Source organism: Schistocerca piceifrons, chromosome 5, assembly GCF_021461385.2.
Source record: "Schistocerca piceifrons isolate TAMUIC-IGC-003096 chromosome 5, iqSchPice1.1, whole genome shotgun sequence".
Lineage (NCBI taxonomy): Eukaryota > Metazoa > Arthropoda > Insecta > Orthoptera > Acrididae > Schistocerca > Schistocerca piceifrons.
The window spans coordinates 273,143,854-273,164,042 of NC_060142.1; the positions used below are offsets into that span (position 1 = coordinate 273,143,854).

Genomic DNA, 20,189 nt, shown 5'->3' on the forward strand with positions numbered 1-20,189 from the left:
TTTATATTGACAAATAAATAAATAAAACAATTGGCAATCCAATAAGTTGTATGTTTCAGTTGTGTATGTTCAACAAGTGTGTTAATTTCCAGATAGATACTGCTGCTACTGTTACACTGCTCAACGACACTACGTACAAATAGTTAGATAGCCCACAGCTTCAGCAACCACGTACATAACAGATAACCTATTCCAATGCTTTAAGTGTGCAGTTTACAAACCATATTATGTGGTACTATTAAAACAGTGTTATTTCATGTATTCCACTTTCGTGAGTTTACTATCTCTTTTGGCATGGATAGCTTTGACCTTTTTGGATTGTCAAATTGCGGAATGGTGTTACAAATTAATTCATCTAGGTTTTGTGGCCAATATTAATACATTATGTGACAAGCACAGTTCTCTCTTCCATAGTAATTTAAGCAAGGAACAAAGGTTTGAGGCCCATGTGACACTGAAAAACAATGTGCAGCCAAAGTTTATAGCACCAGGCTGCTGCAGAGTTGTGGAAATTTCAGGATAGTGACATCATCAAACTAGTCTCAGTCAGCCAATGGGCATCGCCCCTGGTGGTCCTTACTAAACCGTCGGGTGGCTCGGGACTCCGCGCAGACTTTAAATCAACCATCAACCCGCAAACTGTTGTTGATGCTTCTCCATTGCCCCTCCCTAAGGATTTGAGGGACAAATTCAATCAGGATCTTTTTTTTCAAAAAATTATCTCTAGGAGGCCTGTCTGCAACTCCCTTTAGATGAAGAGGCAAACAAGATTTTTGTGACCAATAAACACATGGAATTATTCCAGTTTCAGCAGTTACCATTTGGTAGTGCTTCCAATCCAGCTATTTTCCAAAGGTACTTCTTATTCTAATTATTGAGATGGTATAGTTGTCTCTGGCCATACAATGGTGGAACACTTACACAATTTACAGTCATTGCTCCAAGCTTTGTCCAAAATGGGACTGATGTGCAACCATTGTAAGTGTTCCTCCTTTCTCACTGAAACTGATGAGTATCTTGGCCACATGATTAATGTGCATGGCAGATATCTGGCACAGTCACACCTAGCGGCCATTTGCAACTTGCCTGTGCCAACCAATGTACTAGAATTGCGAGCTGTAATGGGGCAGCTAACCTATTACATCTGTGTTAGCCCAAACGCTACTCAGATTGCAGCAACTCTAAATCAGTAGCACCACAAAGGCATTCCGTTCATATGGTCAGCCAATGACAAATCACTTTCTAGCAGCTGAAAGGTGCACCACTAAGTAATCGTGTTTGGTCCACTTTCAGCCCAGCAAGTCTGTCATTCTTGTAATAGATGTCTCATCTTAGGGCAACGGTGTGGTGTTGTGACACCGAGTGGGTTCCAATGACAGGCCAATTCCATTTGTGTCAAAGACATTAATCAAGACCCAATGCAACTACAGCCAGCTTGAAAAGGAGGCATTGGCTATCATTTATGTGGTCACACACTTCCATCAGAACCTGTACTGCCGCCACTTTTCTCTAGTTACGGGCCACAGATCACAGGTGGGTCTATTCAGGTCCTCCCAGCCTGCCCCAACATGTGCAGTGCAGAAGTTACAATGGTAGGTACTTATCTTGTCCGACTGCTAGTACGAGTCAGCATATCAACCCACTACCAAACACTTCAATGCCGACCTCCTGTTGATGCTCCTAACTGGCTTTGAATCTGAATTTGATTCTTCTGGGGACTCCTGTCGTCACATTGATTCAGAAGAAATCTAGCTTTTGGAAGATTCTCTGGTCACCTTCTGCTGTGTGGTGCAGAAGGTGGCATCAGAACTTGCATTGCAGATAGCACCCAAATTTGTTGGTCATTGGTGGTCACGGAGTCTGAAGGAGAGATGTCACCCAGTGATTTGTTGTGACTTTGCTCATTGGTGTGCCATCTCTGTACAGATGGGTGTCCTCCTGATGCACACTGAAAGTGGCAACGCTAGGGTCATAGTCCCTCAGTCCCTCCAGTGGGTTGTTACGCTGAGGACATTGGGGTATTGTCCATACAAAGCAATTGGCGAGGTGCTATTGTACATGGCTGGGAATGAATGAACACAGGCCATGACCTCACAGAGTGCAATGTGTGCATAGTATCAGTCTGCTCCCCCACAGCAGTACTTTTATTGGTCACATTCTGGTGGACCATGGTAATCCCTGCACATAAATTTTGCTGGGCCATACTGTAAATACACAGGCTGGTGGTTGTCAACACATACAGCAAGTTTCCCTTTGTCGTTCCAATGAAGTCTACCACACCCGACAGCACAGTAACAGCTCTTACATTGATCTTCTGCACTGAAGGCTTACCTGAGGAGATAGTGTCAAATAATAGGCCACGGTTCATGTCTTGAGATTTACAAAAGTTTCGTGCAGACAATGGTGTTCAGCATGTACTAACAATGCCCTTTCATCTGCAGTCAAATGGTGAAGCCCAATGCTTCATAAGAGCCTTCAAATCACAGATGGACAAGCTGTGGGCCACTCACACATGGTACCAGGCTTTGAAAGTTTTTCTATCATTATAGCACTCCCTGCTCAAAGACAGAAAGTCACCGGTGGAGCTCCTGGATGCCACAGGACTGTACTCCATTTAGTATGTCCACCACAGGGACTGTATGTCTCCCCTCCTAAGTTAGAGTTTCGGCCTCAGCAACCAGTTTTCTTTTGTGTGTTTGGTAGAGGTCGCAAATGGGAACAGTGTGTGATGTCTGAGGTGTTGTCCCACTCCACTCACACCATGCACAGCCAACAGAGCTGCACAGATGGCATCCATTCACAATATTCTGCAACCCCTGTTTTGTTCACAGATCCAGTGAGCAGCCAGGGCATGCAGCAGCCACCATCACAGTCATCAATGTTGCTTCTGGCAACACGATCATTTGTGCGGCAGGAGACACCCAAAGATGTCGACCTGGCACTGCTTCCAGCATCATGAATGTGCTGGCACCTCATGATGCAGCCAGCAACAGGGTCAAGCCCACTCGCCTGGCTGGACACCGCAGAGGACTCAGATGTTGTCGCCTGCCACATTTTCTGCCTCTGTGCCTATGGCCACTGACATGCATGCTCTAGTTTGTTTCCTGGTTGGCATTTCCACCCACTTGCAGGGATATGATCCATGGGGCCAGGGGCTGGGAGCAGGATGGAGTAAGAGTGAACAAGGCTATTGTGTTGGTTGAGTGGGCAGTAGAGAAGCACAGTGGGAGGGATTGGGAGGATAATTGGGAAAATATTTTTCATTTTTGGGCACACACACTGTAATTATAACTAAATATTTATGATATTATCAATACATGTTGAAGCAGTTGCTATAACTCTTGTACAGTAGTCAAAATTTAGATTTGTCCATTTGTAACTATCTGGTTCTTTCAATATGTTGCAAATTTTTCATTAGTCCTTGCATCTACACTGAAGTCAGGTGTGGGTGGGTGCTCAGTGCCAACTGAAGTTTCAGCACCTACCTCTGCAAGCACTTTCACAAGGCACATATGAGATGCTAGCAAGAAGCTGTGCCTCCTGTAGTTCTGAGGCACCACTCTATGCCTCTGACTTGCTTTCAATTATTTCAATTGCTTCCAATGCCAAGGTTGCCTATTTCCATGTCCTCCATCAGCCCAACAAGCCACATTCCTGGATGTCAACCTCCACATCATGGATGGCTTCATCAGTACCTCAGCCCATATCAAACCAACCAACCATCTAAAATATGTCCATTTTGACAGCAGCCACCCATTCCATTCCAAGAAATCTCTCCCATACAACCTACACTCCCACAATCACTGAACATGCAGGGACGAGCAGTCCCTTTCTAAATATGCCAAGGGTCTTTCGGAGGTCTTCACGGACCAGAATTACCCTCTCTACCTTGTTCAAAAATAGATCTCACCTCCATTGCCTCATAAATCACCTACTACGAAGCACACCCAATGACTGGCCAACAAAGGAGCTCCCCCCTCCCCCCCCCCCCCAGGTGACTGTATATCACTTGCACTGAAGCAACTGAATCGTGTTCTTTTCCCGGGTTCTGACTACCTCTGACTGTACCCAAAAATGAAAAATATTCTCCTAGTTATCCTCCCAATCTCTCCCAAAGTGAGACTCTACTGCCCACTCAACCAACACAATAGCCTTGTTCACTCCTACCCCATCCTGCTCTCAGTACCTGGCCCCATGGATCATATCCCTGCAAAACACCTAGGTGCTAGAGCCGTCCCCATACATCCTCCTTCTACCACACACAGTTCCAGTCATGGGCATGTCCTGTCCCATCAAAAGTGGTGCCACCTGTGAAAGCAGCCATGTAGTTTACTAACTTAACTGCAACAACTGTGCAACATTATATATGGGAATAACCACTGACAAACTGTCAGTCTGCATGAATGGCCACCAGCAAACTGTAGCCAACAGATGGCTGGACCACTGAGTTGCCCAGCATGCTGTCATGCTGTGCAACACAATGTGCTTGACTTCAGTGACTGTTTCATAGCCCATGTCATCTAGATTCTTTCAACCACCACCTGCTTTTCGGAATTCTGCAGATGGGAACTCTCCTTGCAACATATCCTCTGTTCCCGTAAACCACCTGGCCTAAAATTTCACTAGTCCCTGATCCCCATCTGCTTCATTCATTTCCCTGCTCCCACTCAACCTTCGCACATGCCTTTTGTCCCACAGTTCATCTGCATAGTTCACTGTTACGTGCACCTAGCAACTTGCCATACTGTTCCCACCACATTCCTGCTTGCTCCCCCAGATAGCACTTTGGTATCTTCCTTCACCATAACCCTGCTACCCCTCCCCATTCCATGTGTCTTCTGCGCCTCACTAACCACGCACGCTAAGATCACTGCTCACCGCAGAGGGACCACAGTGTCAGATAACAATGCCCCTGTGTGAGAGTTGTTGTGTATGAATGTGTGATGCTATTTGATGAAGGATTTTATCTGACAGCTGAATAATGGCTAACAGTTACAGTTGCTTTATATGTGCCTATCAATCATTCAGTGCCTCCTCTATGTGATGAATAGCAAATTATCTTAATCCAGTGACTGCCACTTTATTTCATTCCATTAGAGTAATTACATGTTTCACTGTATTCTGTCTTTGCTAAATCTCTAATGAACCTGTAGCTGATTAAACTGTCAACCTTAAGTTCTGATTCCCTACATAAAGAAGTGCTGAAATTAGAGATCAAAATATTACTTACTATCGTTCACTTTAGTATGTTTAATTAATAGTCATATCCCTCAACTTATTTTCATTTCATGACCTCTTGTGTTATAGAAGTATGAGAGGTTTCAAAAAGAATACTAGTGTATCACATTTCTGTTGTAAAGCCAAGCAAACCACTGATACTGCTGGTGTTTTTTTATAGTTGTGGTAGCTGAGTGGCCAGTGCACCAGCTCGTCATGCCGGGGAGCCCGGGTTCGATTCCTGGCTGGGATGGAGATTTTCTCCGCTCAGGGACTGGGTGTTTGTGTCGTCTTCTTCATCATCACTTCATCCTCATCAACGTGCAAGTTGCTGAAATGGTGTCACCTCAAAAAACTCGCACCAGCCAATCGGGTCTACCCGCTGAGAGGTCCTCACCACATGACATTTCATTTCATTTCATGATACTGGTCAGTAGACTGAGTAATTGTTCACTAAGAATGAGTACACAGTACTAGGGAGAAGTGAAAGTGGCTCAGGGCTGGCTCAGTTGTTCCACCTCTCATTATTCCCTCCATTTCCAATTGCCAATATGAGAAGCCTTTGACCTAGTCTGGCTTCAGCTGTGACTCTAAGCTCACACTGTTGCCACTGTGTCGTTTCCACAACAGGTACCATTCAGGTAGCATCGTAAGAAGCAATGACTAAAATTGAACACCTATTGTTAACATGGTTTATGGGGCAATACTGCACTACATTCATGCTGCTGCTGGCAAGGCTTTACAACTTTGTTGCTACCTACTATGCAGTGTTTGCCTGTGCCTGCAATGCACAGAAGTGCATGTTTCCAAAAACAGAAGTGATTTTCATTGGGAGTACTGTTACTTTAGTTTGTGAGTTAAGGTAATGAGTTTCAAGACACACACACAGCCAAAAAAAGTTTTATGTACAATGTAGATGAATTTCCTCATGACCTTAAAGACAATGTCAGAAGAGACAAAATCTTATCAGCAACACAGACTGTAACAGCAAAAGTGTGTGGTGTTTCACTATGAACCATACAGAGAATATTTGCAAACACATGAGTAATGGAAACCTGTGGTTAAGAAATGAAGTTTAAATCTCCAGGAAAATATATGAGTGGAAGAAGAATTGTCACTGAATTGGATGATTTCCAGAAAGATGTCATTCATCATAATGCATTGGACTTTTATGATCATGGTGAGTATCCTGCAACACAGATGTTTTAAACAACAAAACTACTTTCACAGGGGGCTGCCATTTGAGTGTAACAATTCTGAAACCCCATGGTGAAATGAACAATTTTTCTTTTTGCAAAATTTAATTTCAAGATATTATTTTTAAGCCACGTCTCTATTTCCCTATGAGTCTGCTCAATATGGCAGATCCAATCTTCATCAGTTTTACAACAGACTGTTGTTGCTGAGTCATCTGCATAGATGATGTTATCAGACAGTCCAAATGTTGGGCCTTGTGGAAATCCTAATTTGTGTGTGTGTGTGTGTTCTTCCAACCAGAGAGGAATTCCTTGCCACTATTATTAACACACAGTCCTTGTTTTTATTTGTTAAGTATGAGAACATCCAACTTAAAGAGTTTTTCTTGAAAACCATACTTTGTCTGTTTTCAGAGAAGCATGTCCTGATCTACAGTCTCAACCTTTGGTAAAGTTACAAATGATACGCAACAGACACATCCTATTATGGAAACATCTGCTAAATTCTGTGACCAATTAATTTAGTATGTGGCCTTCCCTAAAACCACAGTCAATGCATAAAATAATGCTGTGGGATGAATTGTAATTTTCTATCTGATCACATGCAGCTCTATAAAATATTTTTAAGAAACTGATAACAAAGAAGTAGGTCTACAGTTTCCAGTTTCGTCTTGATTGCAGTTTCCAGGAAATGGTCAAATTATGGCATATTTTAGTCAATCTGGAAAATGTCCTTCATCAAAACATTGGTCAGTTATGAGGGAGAGTGGACATTCAATACCAAGACAGACTATTTTTATTCTTCTAGTGGGTACATCATCCCAACTCACTGCGTTTAAATTTTTAAGGACATATGATTTTCATAACTCAGAGCTTGAACCATGATGTAACATAAAACCTGAGCAATTTCTCTCTGTCATACTAGGATCTGTACTTTGTAGTGAGCAGTCACAGATTTTATGACAATTTATGAAGTTGTTGAAGGATTTACATATGGCACTGGAATCTGTAACAGCTATACCATTTATCATTAGTTTAAAGGGGCATTTTCTCTCCATTTCACTGTCAACTTCATTTCTTACAACAGATCTAAAAGCTTATATGTATACATTTTTCCGAACACTAAACACTCTAATTCTTTTTGTTACCCGTGATGTGCTTTTCTGAGACACAACCCGTACAGTTACAAAAGGAAATCATTCCCTGCATATACCCATGAATTCAGCTGAAACATTATTCTAATTGTCTTTTGTTTCTAAGTGTGTCTGCTGACTGACTGCATGATGAAGCTTAGCCCTTTAACAAGTACCTCTACATTTTCTTGACTGAAGTTCCTAATTATTCTTTTATGTTTTATTCTGTTTTATTTTGTGTGTGTGTGTGTGTGTGTGTGTGTGTGTGTGTGTGTGTGTAAGTGGGACAATTTTAATTTTGATAATGATACAAATAGTGCTGCATGGTCTGATACTTCTGACTCTAAAATAAATTTTCCTTCGTCATTGTAATTATAGCTATATATTTATAATATTATCAATACATGTTGAAGCAGTTTATGTAACTCTTGTACAGTAGTCAAAATTTAGATTTGTCCATTTGGAACTATCTGGTTCCTTAAATATGATACAAATTTTTCATTAGTTCTTGCATCTACATTAAAGTCAGCATACGTAACCAGTTTCTTAACAATTTTTTATTTTTTAAATTTATGTGATGCTCTTCCCTTTACAAACACACCCATTGTGTTGAAATTGGTGATATTTTGGAGTTGTTTTTATCACTCAGAAGATATTTATTGTTTCATTCCAACACTGAATCATCACTGTACACAAAAAAAGATATAATAAACAATTAAGTAGTGAATAATCTTTTGGAAACATCCATTATGGTGTAAGCAGGTACTGTTGTCTAAACTTTAGGTAATCAAAGGAAGTTAGTATTTCTAATAATCATAGTATAATTATATGAAAAAGTTGTTTGAAATTGAATGATTAGTCCACTAAGTATGGTCATTAAAAATTCTGTGCAATTTTTGTAAATGTTTTAGCACTTACCAGAACAGGAATGCCTCCATATTGTCTTACTAGCTTTCGAACCTGTCTCATGCTAGCTATGTTCTGGATTGTCTCTGCTGCCAAAATTTGCAAATCTCTTGCAGGGCATGAAAGAATGTTGACTAGTGGCAGCACTCCTTCAAAATCTAGAATACTCTTTTTTATGCTGCGACTAGATGATATTTTGCTTAAAATTAAAAGAGCCCCAAGCTGAAACAAAGAACAGTTGATGCTTGACAGGGGGAGAAAAAATGGAAAGAAAGGAAATGAAACAAAACTGTTGATTGAATATAAAGTTAACCACTCAGCTTGTTAAATATTTGGTCATTGCTTACAAATTGTATTCTGCTGTTGCTTACAGGACAGAATAAAAGGGAAAACGTATTCACATGTAAAAATTATTGTAACTGACCAAGAGATCTGTTTCAACATCACTGTATTACAGACTATTTGTTTATCTTAAATTATGGTAGCCTATTGTTTTTGTGGCCAGGAAGTGAGTCTACTAATACATTCAAATTGTTAGAGAAAGCTCTTACATAAGCAATGACAGATTAAACTAGCAGGATAAGCACAAATCCAATATCAGCATGGTTGTCAACTAACTTTCTGGGAAAAGAATATCATCCTAGTGTATTTTTTCAGCCTTAAAACTACACGGTAACAATGCAAAATGCATAGCTTGATGTAATCTACAAAGCAATTAATGAACTTTAATCTTCTGTACAACAATAACAGTAAGCTCCACTTGAGGTGATATGGCTTGATTAACATGAAAAAGAAATAATGAAAGAAGAAAACTGGGTGCTTATCACCTTGCAATGATTTTCAGCAGTTTTTCAATGCACAGAACACAAATGATACTTTGTCATTCATAAAATGTGATAGCTGCAGATATTGCTACTCATAACCAACTTCACATCAAGAGGTACTGATTTGATACATGTTTCTACCGAATCATAATTTAGAGGTGTCTGATTTTTCTAGTGCATTTAATTACAACACCTAATGATAAAGAATTTTAAATAGAACAACAATTACTGCATACAAAGTCCACTATCTCTCTCTCTCTCTCTCTCTCTCTCTCTCTCTCTCTCTCTCTCTCTCTAGCCCGGACACACACACACACACACACACACACACACACACACACACATGGACAAAAGGCACAAAATAAAGACACTAGTTCATCACAAAGATACCACTGTTCTTATGACTGAGACATACGATTCCATCTTGATTACCACCAATTCACAGGTAAATATAAAGAAGAGTAAGTAAAACAGCACAACCATAAAATACAAACAAACATATACGATAATGATATGTATAATGTATATGATAATGATATGTATAATAAATTGTAAAATAACCAATGACTAAGTTTGGCTGATTTAAATCAGCCTATTGAAAAAACATTCCCTCTTAGCAATGACTTAACTTAGTCAGTATATGAACATTATGCAACGAAATTTACAATTACATTCTATGAAGAGGTTCCAAAAAGTTTCACTAATTGTCTCAGGGTCAAAACTATTTTGCTCCCTTTTTTTCTTTTACTGTACCCAATAACAATCACTTGGTTGAATAAATTTGACCTTTGGACAATACATGAGGGCATTGTATTGAAATGTGAGAAAACTAAACGAGCTTCACAAATGTGCACAAAATTGAAGTACATACATTTAATCAAGAATATTATGCAAACCACAAACTACTTCAAACTACTTAATAACTGAGCTGTGTTAATTTCCTATACCATTAAAGATACAAGAAACCATGTGCAGCCAAGATCACTATGCTTGTATAGATGGTTCACTAAACATGAAAAAAATTCTATAAAATTATAGCATAAAGGTGACAACTTTGACCTACTTGTTATTGAAATCACAGAACAATGACATTTCTCTCCTAGCACTGGCTACCAGTTATATTCCATAATCGATATTTCAGAGGAATACAACTTTGTTAATGGGGTTTCCAATTACATGTTATGAGATACTCATCTGACCTGTCGTCACAGCATGGAGGAAGGGTCCCACATGCCATTGGATATTCAAGGGCCATTGAGTAGCATGTCATAAATTATGATTGTGTACCCTTTTCTATTCCTCCAATTAAAGCATCATCTGTGGCAAAATGAAGAAAATGCTTCAGACAAAACATATGTAGATTTTGCCATAGAATTGTAGTCCGCAAAAAAAAATGGAGGTTCTCATTGAAGATTTCAAAGTTACCCCTGCCACCCACTCACGGGGTGGGGTGGTGGAGGTGGATCAGGTGTGTTATCATTGGATGTCCCCCTCCGAGATAAACAAATTGGAATTATAACTTTTTTTGATCCGCTGTGTAGGTTTTGGGTGAAGAATGTATAAAATAAAACAGCAAAGAATTACTGTTATGACCAGTATTATCTTTGTAATACAATTAAAAATAAATTATGCAGCAGCTTCAAGTGTTACAATATGTCATTTCTGTGATTTATTAAAGCTGTGGAACACAACCAATAAAAAGTATTTCAAATGTTTGTCATTTATGCAGTCAAACTTCAACATCAACCATGACATTGCCATTTATTATTCTTTACTAATAACTGCATTTGCTTCTCACATTTTCATGTAGTATCCACATAAAGAACTGAAAAAACTTGCAAAATTATATCACAGTGTGATACATAATTTAGGAGAAAAACTACCTTTTCAGAAAAATGTAAATTGTTCTGAACACCGGTTGTATATGTGTTTATAGAATTTAAAAATCTGTCTTGGAAGCTAATTTTCATATAAATCTACCATTTATGTGCCACGATTACTGACTGAAAAACACAAACATTGTGATTGACACTGTACTTTGTACAGAAGTATTATACTTTGTACAGAAATATTAGATACTATTCTGTTTGCAATATGTATGAAAAACAGCAGTGTACAAAGGACAGACTCACGCAGACCAGCTACACTCCTTCTCATCCCATCCACTTTGCCATCAGAGACCATGTTCTGGTTTCTCTCTTGAAGTTAGAATTATAGACTTTCCTATTGCTCTCCTGATGCTGCAGTGGCATTCTTTGTCAAGAAATATTTTGTTATACACAAATCTGAAACCCTAAACACATTCATGGTAATGGTTCCATTGCAGTGTTAAAGAATAAGACTGTGGCTTCTGTTGTGGATATACCTCTTTCAAAACTGAACTGTTTTTCACTGATGATGTCAAAGTTGTCAATATGCTTTACAATTCTATAATACAGTACCAGCTCAAGGGCTTAAAGATGTAGTCCAAAGCTATAGTTATTTATGTTATATCTCTCTTTTGAGGAAATACTTCATTATGGCAAATTTAATTCTTTTAACAGTTTCATTGTCAGGCATAATGATTTTAATGACGGCTGATCAATTTTAACAATTTCCTGTAATCTCTAGATCCAGTAAGTAGCACGCCGTTATACCTTGTGAACCCACAAGTCATGCTGCATTGTGTCAAGGATGCTGCTTATTCGATCTGATGATGTCCAGTGATAATCACATCTGCTGTACTGTATACTGACAAAAGTGACTGGCTAGCAAAAAACTTCACTTAACTGATATGATTAGGCATTTTATTTCATCCCAATGGTAATGCATATTTTTTTATCAACTATTAGCTTATTTGTCAAATATGCAGTCAAATATGCTTGAAATTTTATTGTTAAACAAGTTTCACTTTGAGCTGACATGTTTTGCTTTGCAATTTTGCTATTAAAAAAGTTTTATTTGATGTTTAAATCTTTTTCAGTGTCCATGTCTCCATTCTATATCTTGGAGCCTTGACTTCAAGATTTAAATCAATTCAATTTCTATTATTCTACTACTTTCCAACAGGGATGTATTTTTTCTGGCAGATATTCAGGTTGTCATTAGTAAGTATCTGCCTCTGGTGGCCAGAGATACCATTCACAAATTGTACTGATTCTCTTATGCTGTGGTTTTCCTTGGTTTATAAAGCTGTTGTCAATCAGAGTGCTTGAATTTGAAGATACCCTAGTGGAAAAATTGTTCACATATTTTACCTGTGATTTCTTGACTGCCCTTGGTAGCTTGTCATCAGATGTCCATCATGTTGCTGTAATATGGCAAGTTTTAAATAATGTATGCAACACATTATTTACTAAATTTGACTGATTTTTACATTTATTATCATTCATAGCAACATAATAACCAGCTTAATATCTCACATAGCATGTCAATCACAGGTAGACACTTCAGCAAACTACAAATCAGTCTTAATAGTGGGAAGATGTTTGCGGTACACTTTCACATGCTGATTCTGGCAGATGAATACCATAAAGTTGATTTTGACTATACAGTCATTGAACACAGTAGGTCTCCGAATAACTCATGACAACATGTGGAAGGTTATGTTGTTGTCTTGGAGAAATTAACAGAAATAATTAAGGCAGAATTTAACACTGAAGTGTCAAATGCTTGGTAACTGAGCACAGACTTTAATACACATTACAACATGTTGTTTATCAGTTGAGTGACCTGGAGATGTTACTCAGACTAGTTCTGGCAGCAGACTGCAGACTAGCTGCCTGGAGGGAATACGTATAGACAGGTGTAGGAATATTTTGTGATTTTGGAAATTACATTTTAGCTTATTGTCGATGAAGAAACAAAACCGCGTAACTGACAACTTGCCAATTTTTCGTTTTTCAGTAAGATGATATCGTTGACCATATGTGCATCTGCTCTTAACGCCATAATTCTGAATTTTTAATTATTTACCATGAAAAAACTATCTAAAACAATACCGGGTATGTGACACAGCTAATAAATAGATGGCAATACCGCGGAACTGTAGAGAATTAAATACAGCGTATCTACAATCTATGGATACTGTGAACAATACCACGTAAATACAAAAGCACACACAGCCACAGCAAATTGTTACTGCCTTATTACATATTTAACAGTGCTCAAAAGTGGTTCCATGCTTGTACCTTCATTCATGATAATGGACAGCGATATAGATGATGATCTTTTTACTGAAGAAGGAATTGTTTCTCAGCTGAAATAAGCTTGTGAAAGCGGAGAATCATTCCTGAGAGTGACTGACAGTGGTAAGAAAATTGTTTTATTATTCACCTTTGAATGTTAGTAGCACTGCAAGTGACATAAATCAGAACACCCCCATTTCACTTGTTCTGTGCATTATTCATTTCCGCCAATGATTTCTAGACTGTCCACTTTCTGGTAGGATCTTCCATAAATTCAGAACAAACAACAGGCGAGAAAAGTCATAATGCTGAAATTACATTTACCGATTTAATTTCGTATATGGGACTTCAAAATTTCCTGGCAGATTAAAACTGTGTGCCAGACCGAGACTCGAACTCAGGACCTTTGCCTTTCCCGGGCAAATGCTCTACCAACTGAGCTACCCAAGCACGACTCACGCACCCATCCTCACAGCTCTACTTCTGCCACTACCTCATCTCCTATCTTCAAAACTTTACAGAAGCTCTCCTGCGAACCTTGCAGAACTACACTCCTGAAAGAAAGGATATTGCGGAGACATGGCTTAGCCACAGCCTAGGGGATGTTTCCGGAATGAGATTTTCACTCTGCAGCAGAGTGTGCGCTGATATGAAACTTTCTGACAGATTAAAACTGTGGGCCGGACCGAGACTCGAACTTGGGACCTTTACCTTTCGCGGGCAAGTACCCTACCAACTGAGCTACCCAAGTATGACTCACGCACCCGTCCTCACAGCTTTATTTCTGCCAGTATCTCATCTCCTACCTCGTATATGGGGTTCTCGGTTACTGTTCCTGCAACATCTAATGACACAGGTAAATTTTCTTGAGATTATTGTTAATAGTATTACTGATGCCGTCGTTCTCATAAATACATGAATTGAGGTTCATATTTGTCTACTTAAATCAATTTATAAATATTTTGCCATCTAGAAACTTCAGTGGCTGTATCCAACAATGCTCAAAATGAAACCACAGTCACAGTTTCCACTAGAGGCGACAGTACTTCACACTCATTGCTAAGTGATGGTGCTCATTGTTTGCGAAACACTGTGGATAAATTATCGGAAGATCACGGGAGAAATAATGGTGTTGACAGTGAAGGTCAAGAATTTTATGCTGATGAAAGCAGTGACAGGAAAAAGAAGTCTAAACCACATCCTGAAGATTGGAAGAAAAATGCCAATAAAATTCTGAGAATGCATGGACAGGCGTATATTGGATAGAAAAGAAGTTGAATTGGTAAAATCACTAATGATACTCCAAGAGAGGCACGAAAATTAGGTCCAACATGTACTTCGAAGGTGTGTCAGAAATCCGTTCAAAGAAAGTGTCATCAGTTTTCTGCTGATGATAGGCAGGCAGTATTTAACACATTTTGGGAAAGGATGTCATGGGATCAGAGGAAGGTTTACGTTATCAACCTTGTGGATGTAATTCCAACCAAACATCCAGGGCAGAACACTGGCAAATCCAGGAGAAAAGGGACGCTCATTTATCATTTGAAAAATGAGCTGGGGAAACAAAGTATGCAAAAAGGTGTTTCTCAATACTCTTGGGATTAAAGAATGGACTGTCCAGTGTTGGCTAGATAATTCCACACATAGGATGAGTCCTGATACAGAATCATCACGACCTTGAATCAAACAGACGAAGAAGAAAGATGAGAGAACTTTCATGAAAGAATTCCTGGACTCTCTTCCGAATTTTCCATCGCATTACTGCAGGAAATCCTCCTCGAAGTTGTACCTTGACCCTATTTTACAATCCCAACAACAGCTGTAAGGACTCTACGGGGAAAAATGTCACGAGGAGAAGGTTTCACCATTAAGTCAGGCTTCCTTTAACTTGATTTTATAAGATGGTAATATTAGCTTATTTTCCCCAAGAAAGACCAGTGCGACTAGTGTTGTAGTTACACGCTTGGTAACTTGAGTGAAGACATGTGGAAGCAACACACAGAATGGAAAGAGCAGGCAAGGATGAAAAAAGATGCTGACAAGAAAGAAGTCCAGCAGAAGCTCTGCTCAGTGTACACCATGGACTTACGGGTCGTGAAAGTAGCTCCATTTTTAAGTGCAAGTGCAGTTTATTATAAAACAAAGTTGGCTGTACATAACATTACAATGTATAATTTCGAAAGTCGTGATGCAGTATGTTACTTGTTCGATGAAATGCAAGGTGATTTGGTTGCATCATGCGCCTCATGCATCATGGACACCCTATCCAGAACAATTAAGGAAAATCCTGTTCATGTCATTCTCTATTCTGACGGCTGTACATATCAGAACAGAAATGTGATATTATCAAATGCTCTTTTAAGATTAACAATTGATACTGGAGTATTGATTACACAAAAGTTTTTGGAGAAAGGCCATACTCAGATGGAATGTGACTCAGTTCACAGTTCCATTGAGTGCAAGCTTAAAGGATGTGAAGTTACACTTCCTAGCCAAAACACTATGATATCTAAAGAAGTGAGAAAAAGGCCACAGCCATATGAAGCCCATTACCTAGATTATTCCTTTTTAATCAACTACGCAGAGAAAATATTGCGGCTGTACGAGTCAATTGGTCCTGGAAGAGGTGTAAAAAATGAGCCTACAGTTACTGATCTGATGGCGCTACAGTACCACCCAAATGGTATTATTTACTACAAGTGCTCTTTCAACGAGGTATGGCAAGAATTCCCAAGGCGTCCAAGGAAAATTCTTGGAGATATTTGCTTCCCGAAACTATACAAGGAAAGACTGAAAATCAAGAAATCCAAATGGGATCATTTACAACAACTTACATCTGTTCTTCCTAAAGATTGTCATAGTTATTATGACAACATTCCTTATGAATGAAAATTATCATGGAGTAACTGTGTGACGAGTATCAGTGCAGTGTAATTCTCTGTTGCTGCTTTGAGTGACATTTAGGATTTATTATTTATTTAAAATGTTTCTATGAAATGTTTCAATAAAAATGATTAATGCTCCAAAACGTGTTCTTACTAGCTTTCTCAGCACCAAATACCAACGTAAATGTGTCAAGTCGTGCCGGGAGACTGACAAATAAATACCGCGTAAGTAACAGATCATGGCACAAATACCGAGACAATTCCGCGCATGTGCCGTAATTAAGCTTTCTAAAGCGTATTTTTTTTTTTTTTTTTTTGTTTTTACATTTTTATTTGATCCAATATTTCCTTGTAGTGCTATGATGCAAATTTAGCGCCGCTGTGAAATGTATTAGGCATTTTAGACAGTTCTTTGTCTCTCGTGTAAAATTCTTATTTTGATACTTACGCGGTATTGTTTCTTCACCAATGTTATGATGCCTAACTGTCAGATTTAGTGTTAGAGTAGATCTAGTGACTCCAACAACAATCTGGTTTATCAGAATAACAAATGATGTGGAAAACAATAGAGTTCAATGTACTATTTGAATGATATGCTGTATACCTACATGGTGGATTCCCTACTTTCATATAAAATTTCGAAGTTTACGATTTTGCTAATCTAGCCAATGTCTTAATTAGTGGATTATTTGGAAATCTAAAGGAACAATCAGGTTGAGGAAAAAGAGAGCAACAAAACTATAATGTCAAATCCTGGAGTCAAACAAGTGTAAGGGCTCCTTTTTGAGTTAATGAGTTTTTGGAAACATTTAACTAATTGCTTGAGGGAGTGGAATAAGGATCTTCCAGTGATGTGTCAATCCCCTCAAAGTTACTAATTAGCTCACATTAAATTTACTATTACACGCTGCTGTAACAACTTCAGTTCTTAATTTCTCGTAACCAACAAGCTTTTAAGCAAAACTAAATATACCATTGGAATCAGTGGACTGTAAACTGTACAGTAAATGAGAGATTGCATAAAATACTACATAAGTAAGAACTTAGTAATTCTGTGTGCACTTGGTATATACAATACTTGTATGAGTACAGTTAATGAAAGACACCACTGTGGCAGTTTACGGAATTGCACTGTCATAGCAGCTCATATACTGTGCATACATAGAATAGACAATGGCACTAAACATTACAATACTTGAACAGTGTTTACTGCCTGCACACTTACCTACCATCTGGACAACAAACGTTCAAGTGGATGATGAATGTCACAGCCACAAAAGAAAAAACTGAAATCACCTTGATTTATGGTGAATGTAGGAGAAATGTTGAGGCTGTTGTTGCCTTATATGCAGAACTTTTTCAGAGAAAGCTTGCACTTGTTCATCCTTTTACAAGGTTGTGAATGCCTTTATGTATGATGGCAGTGTACAGACTGGCAAGAGAAAATGAAGCAAATGTGTTACTGGAGAAGCTGTACTAGTGGCAGTGTGCCACAAGCCATTGGTAAGGGCCCGGCAATTACACCAAAATTCCAGTAAGTCTGCAGATAGTATTGTGACAATACTGCATTCTCATAAGTACTATCCATACCACATGTCAATGCATGGCGCCAGTTTCCATAACTGGATAGTGTTTTGTGAATGGGCACATCAACAAAGGCAAATGACCCACATTCTTTGCCAAGATGCTATTTTCCAATGAGTCTACATGGTAGTGTTAATGTGTATTGCATGCATTACTGGAGTGCAGACAATTCCCACTGGTTCCAGCAAGGTCAGCATTTATGTCCTTTGTTGGTTAACATATTGTGTGGCATCATGGTGAGCTAACTCATTGATCCTTATTTTATTGATGGCTCATTGAATGGATGCAAATTTCACATGTTTTTGGAGTAGGTGCTACCAGTACTACTGCAGGATGTTGCCCTGGATGTTTGACATGTATGTGGTTTCAGCATGATGGTTTCCCACCGTATTACGGAATTGAAGTACAGGTGGTATTAGACCATATTTACACAAGTTAGTGGATCGGCAGAGGCAGCCCTATTAATTGGCCCACTAGGTCACCAGATTTCTTTCTGTGTGGATATTTAAAAGATAAGGTATACTAGCAAGTGCTTTGAAGCTGTGGTCGAATTCATCAGAAACACCTGTTGAAATGCCCCTTCATATTAAGATGGGGAAGAAAAGACACATGGAAGGGTGGACCCATGATAATCACATCATTTTTCCTTTGACAGTTCACTTTTATTTACAGGGCACATTACACTAACAAACCAAATACAGTGTTGACCATACCAAAGGATGAGAAACAAGATTTTTTTATTTTTATTTACTTATTTATTTATTTTACAAGAAATAGGTTTAAGCCACTGTTCCATGGTCCCCACCTACAAGCAATACATAAGAGTAATGTATATAACATTGCAAGATAATAAGGTAAGACATTTCTCAATTAAAGCAATTTGGCTTTGGAATAATTAAAAGAAATACTCTACTAAAACTTTAAGAACAAATTGAAGCTTACAGCTCTTAAAAAGGTTTTAAACAAATTTAAATTAATTTAAATATTAATCAGACTAGCCTCTGTAAGGAATATCCGCAGCTGCAATTACCAATTACAAAATCACAAGTCCAAACATTCGGTTTTCAGATCAGATAAGCCATGAAAGTTAAGTGCCAATGGTTATGATACAGCAAGATTTTCTTTTACACACATGGAATGAATACAATACAGTAGTGGTGGCAAAATAATTAGACAAACATCTCAAACATCGGCCACTAGAAAAAGTAAGCTCAAAGTTTCCAAATATTAGCACAATAAGTACAGGCTGAAATAATCTGAAGGTTAATCATAAATCAGATAATAGTACCCATTTCAGGAGAGATGCAAAATATTTGGCAGAAAATATTAACGTAAGACCTTGTAAATAAGAGTGTAGGATAAACAAAGTTAACTTAAGAAATATGTTGCTAGTGCGAACAGCTCCACTGAGGTAATGTCAAGCAGCCACAAACACTCCAGAAAACATCATAGACCTGCAACTCATAAAACTAAGAGCATTGCTACATCAAGAAGTCTTTATTCCATAATTTCAGCTCAATGCAAAACACCGGCATCCAAAAGCGCACAGAATGGACGTGAGGGAAGAAAATTCAGCTGAAACATACTGAAGGGCAGCCAGTAATTGCATGCTCATAACTAATCAATCTCTGCACAAATAGAGCTGACAGCCCACCCAACCAACAGGCCACCCACTGTCCGTGTTGCCCTCTCACCATGAACCCACAAACTTCCAATTCCACATGCTCAAGAATGTTTTCAAGACCAGTGATGATACACAGGAAGCTAATGGTAATTCATGCCACCTAGTGGTCCCCAGTAAATGAAGGGGGAATGAGATGTTTATATTTTCCCACCTCCGCATTGCATATGTTTTGAGTGAAAAGCCCAGTCGACGCGCTGTTGTTTTCACGTCAATTCTACCAACATTGAGAGTTGTTTAGTTCTCGGGGTTTTGTAAAATTGCTGGATTCATGTCTCATCGCTATGCAGCTTATGAAAAGGATTGCGGAAGACTGCCAAATAAATTCCAAATTACAGTGCAGTTTTAATACCAATATATTTCCAGTACTCTTGTGTCCGAGACTGGTGAAACTGTACCGGTTACATCACATGTACCCAAAGTTGACATCAAACGAGACACAGATTTCACAACAATCAACAAACGAGTGAGCCTACAATACATTTGCTCGCAACCCTAGCCAAAAAACGAGTGCCCCAAGGTGCCTGATTGACCTCTATTTATACTTTTGTTAACAATTACCTACAATGAAAATTACAATCTTATGTAAAGTCACAA

At 38.7% G+C, this 20,189-nt stretch overlaps 1 protein-coding gene across 1 annotated transcript in view; it reads right to left on the reverse strand.

Moving 5' to 3' along the window:
• Positions 1-20,189, reverse strand: part of LOC124798938 (armadillo repeat-containing protein gudu-like) — a 114,497-nt gene that overhangs the window by 71,439 nt on the left and 22,869 nt on the right. Inside the window, exon 4 of the mRNA XM_047262472.1 lies at positions 8,465-8,674. Within this exon, the coding sequence (XP_047118428.1) occupies positions 8,465-8,674 (210 nt within the window). The remainder of the gene's footprint in view (positions 1-8,464; positions 8,675-20,189) is intronic.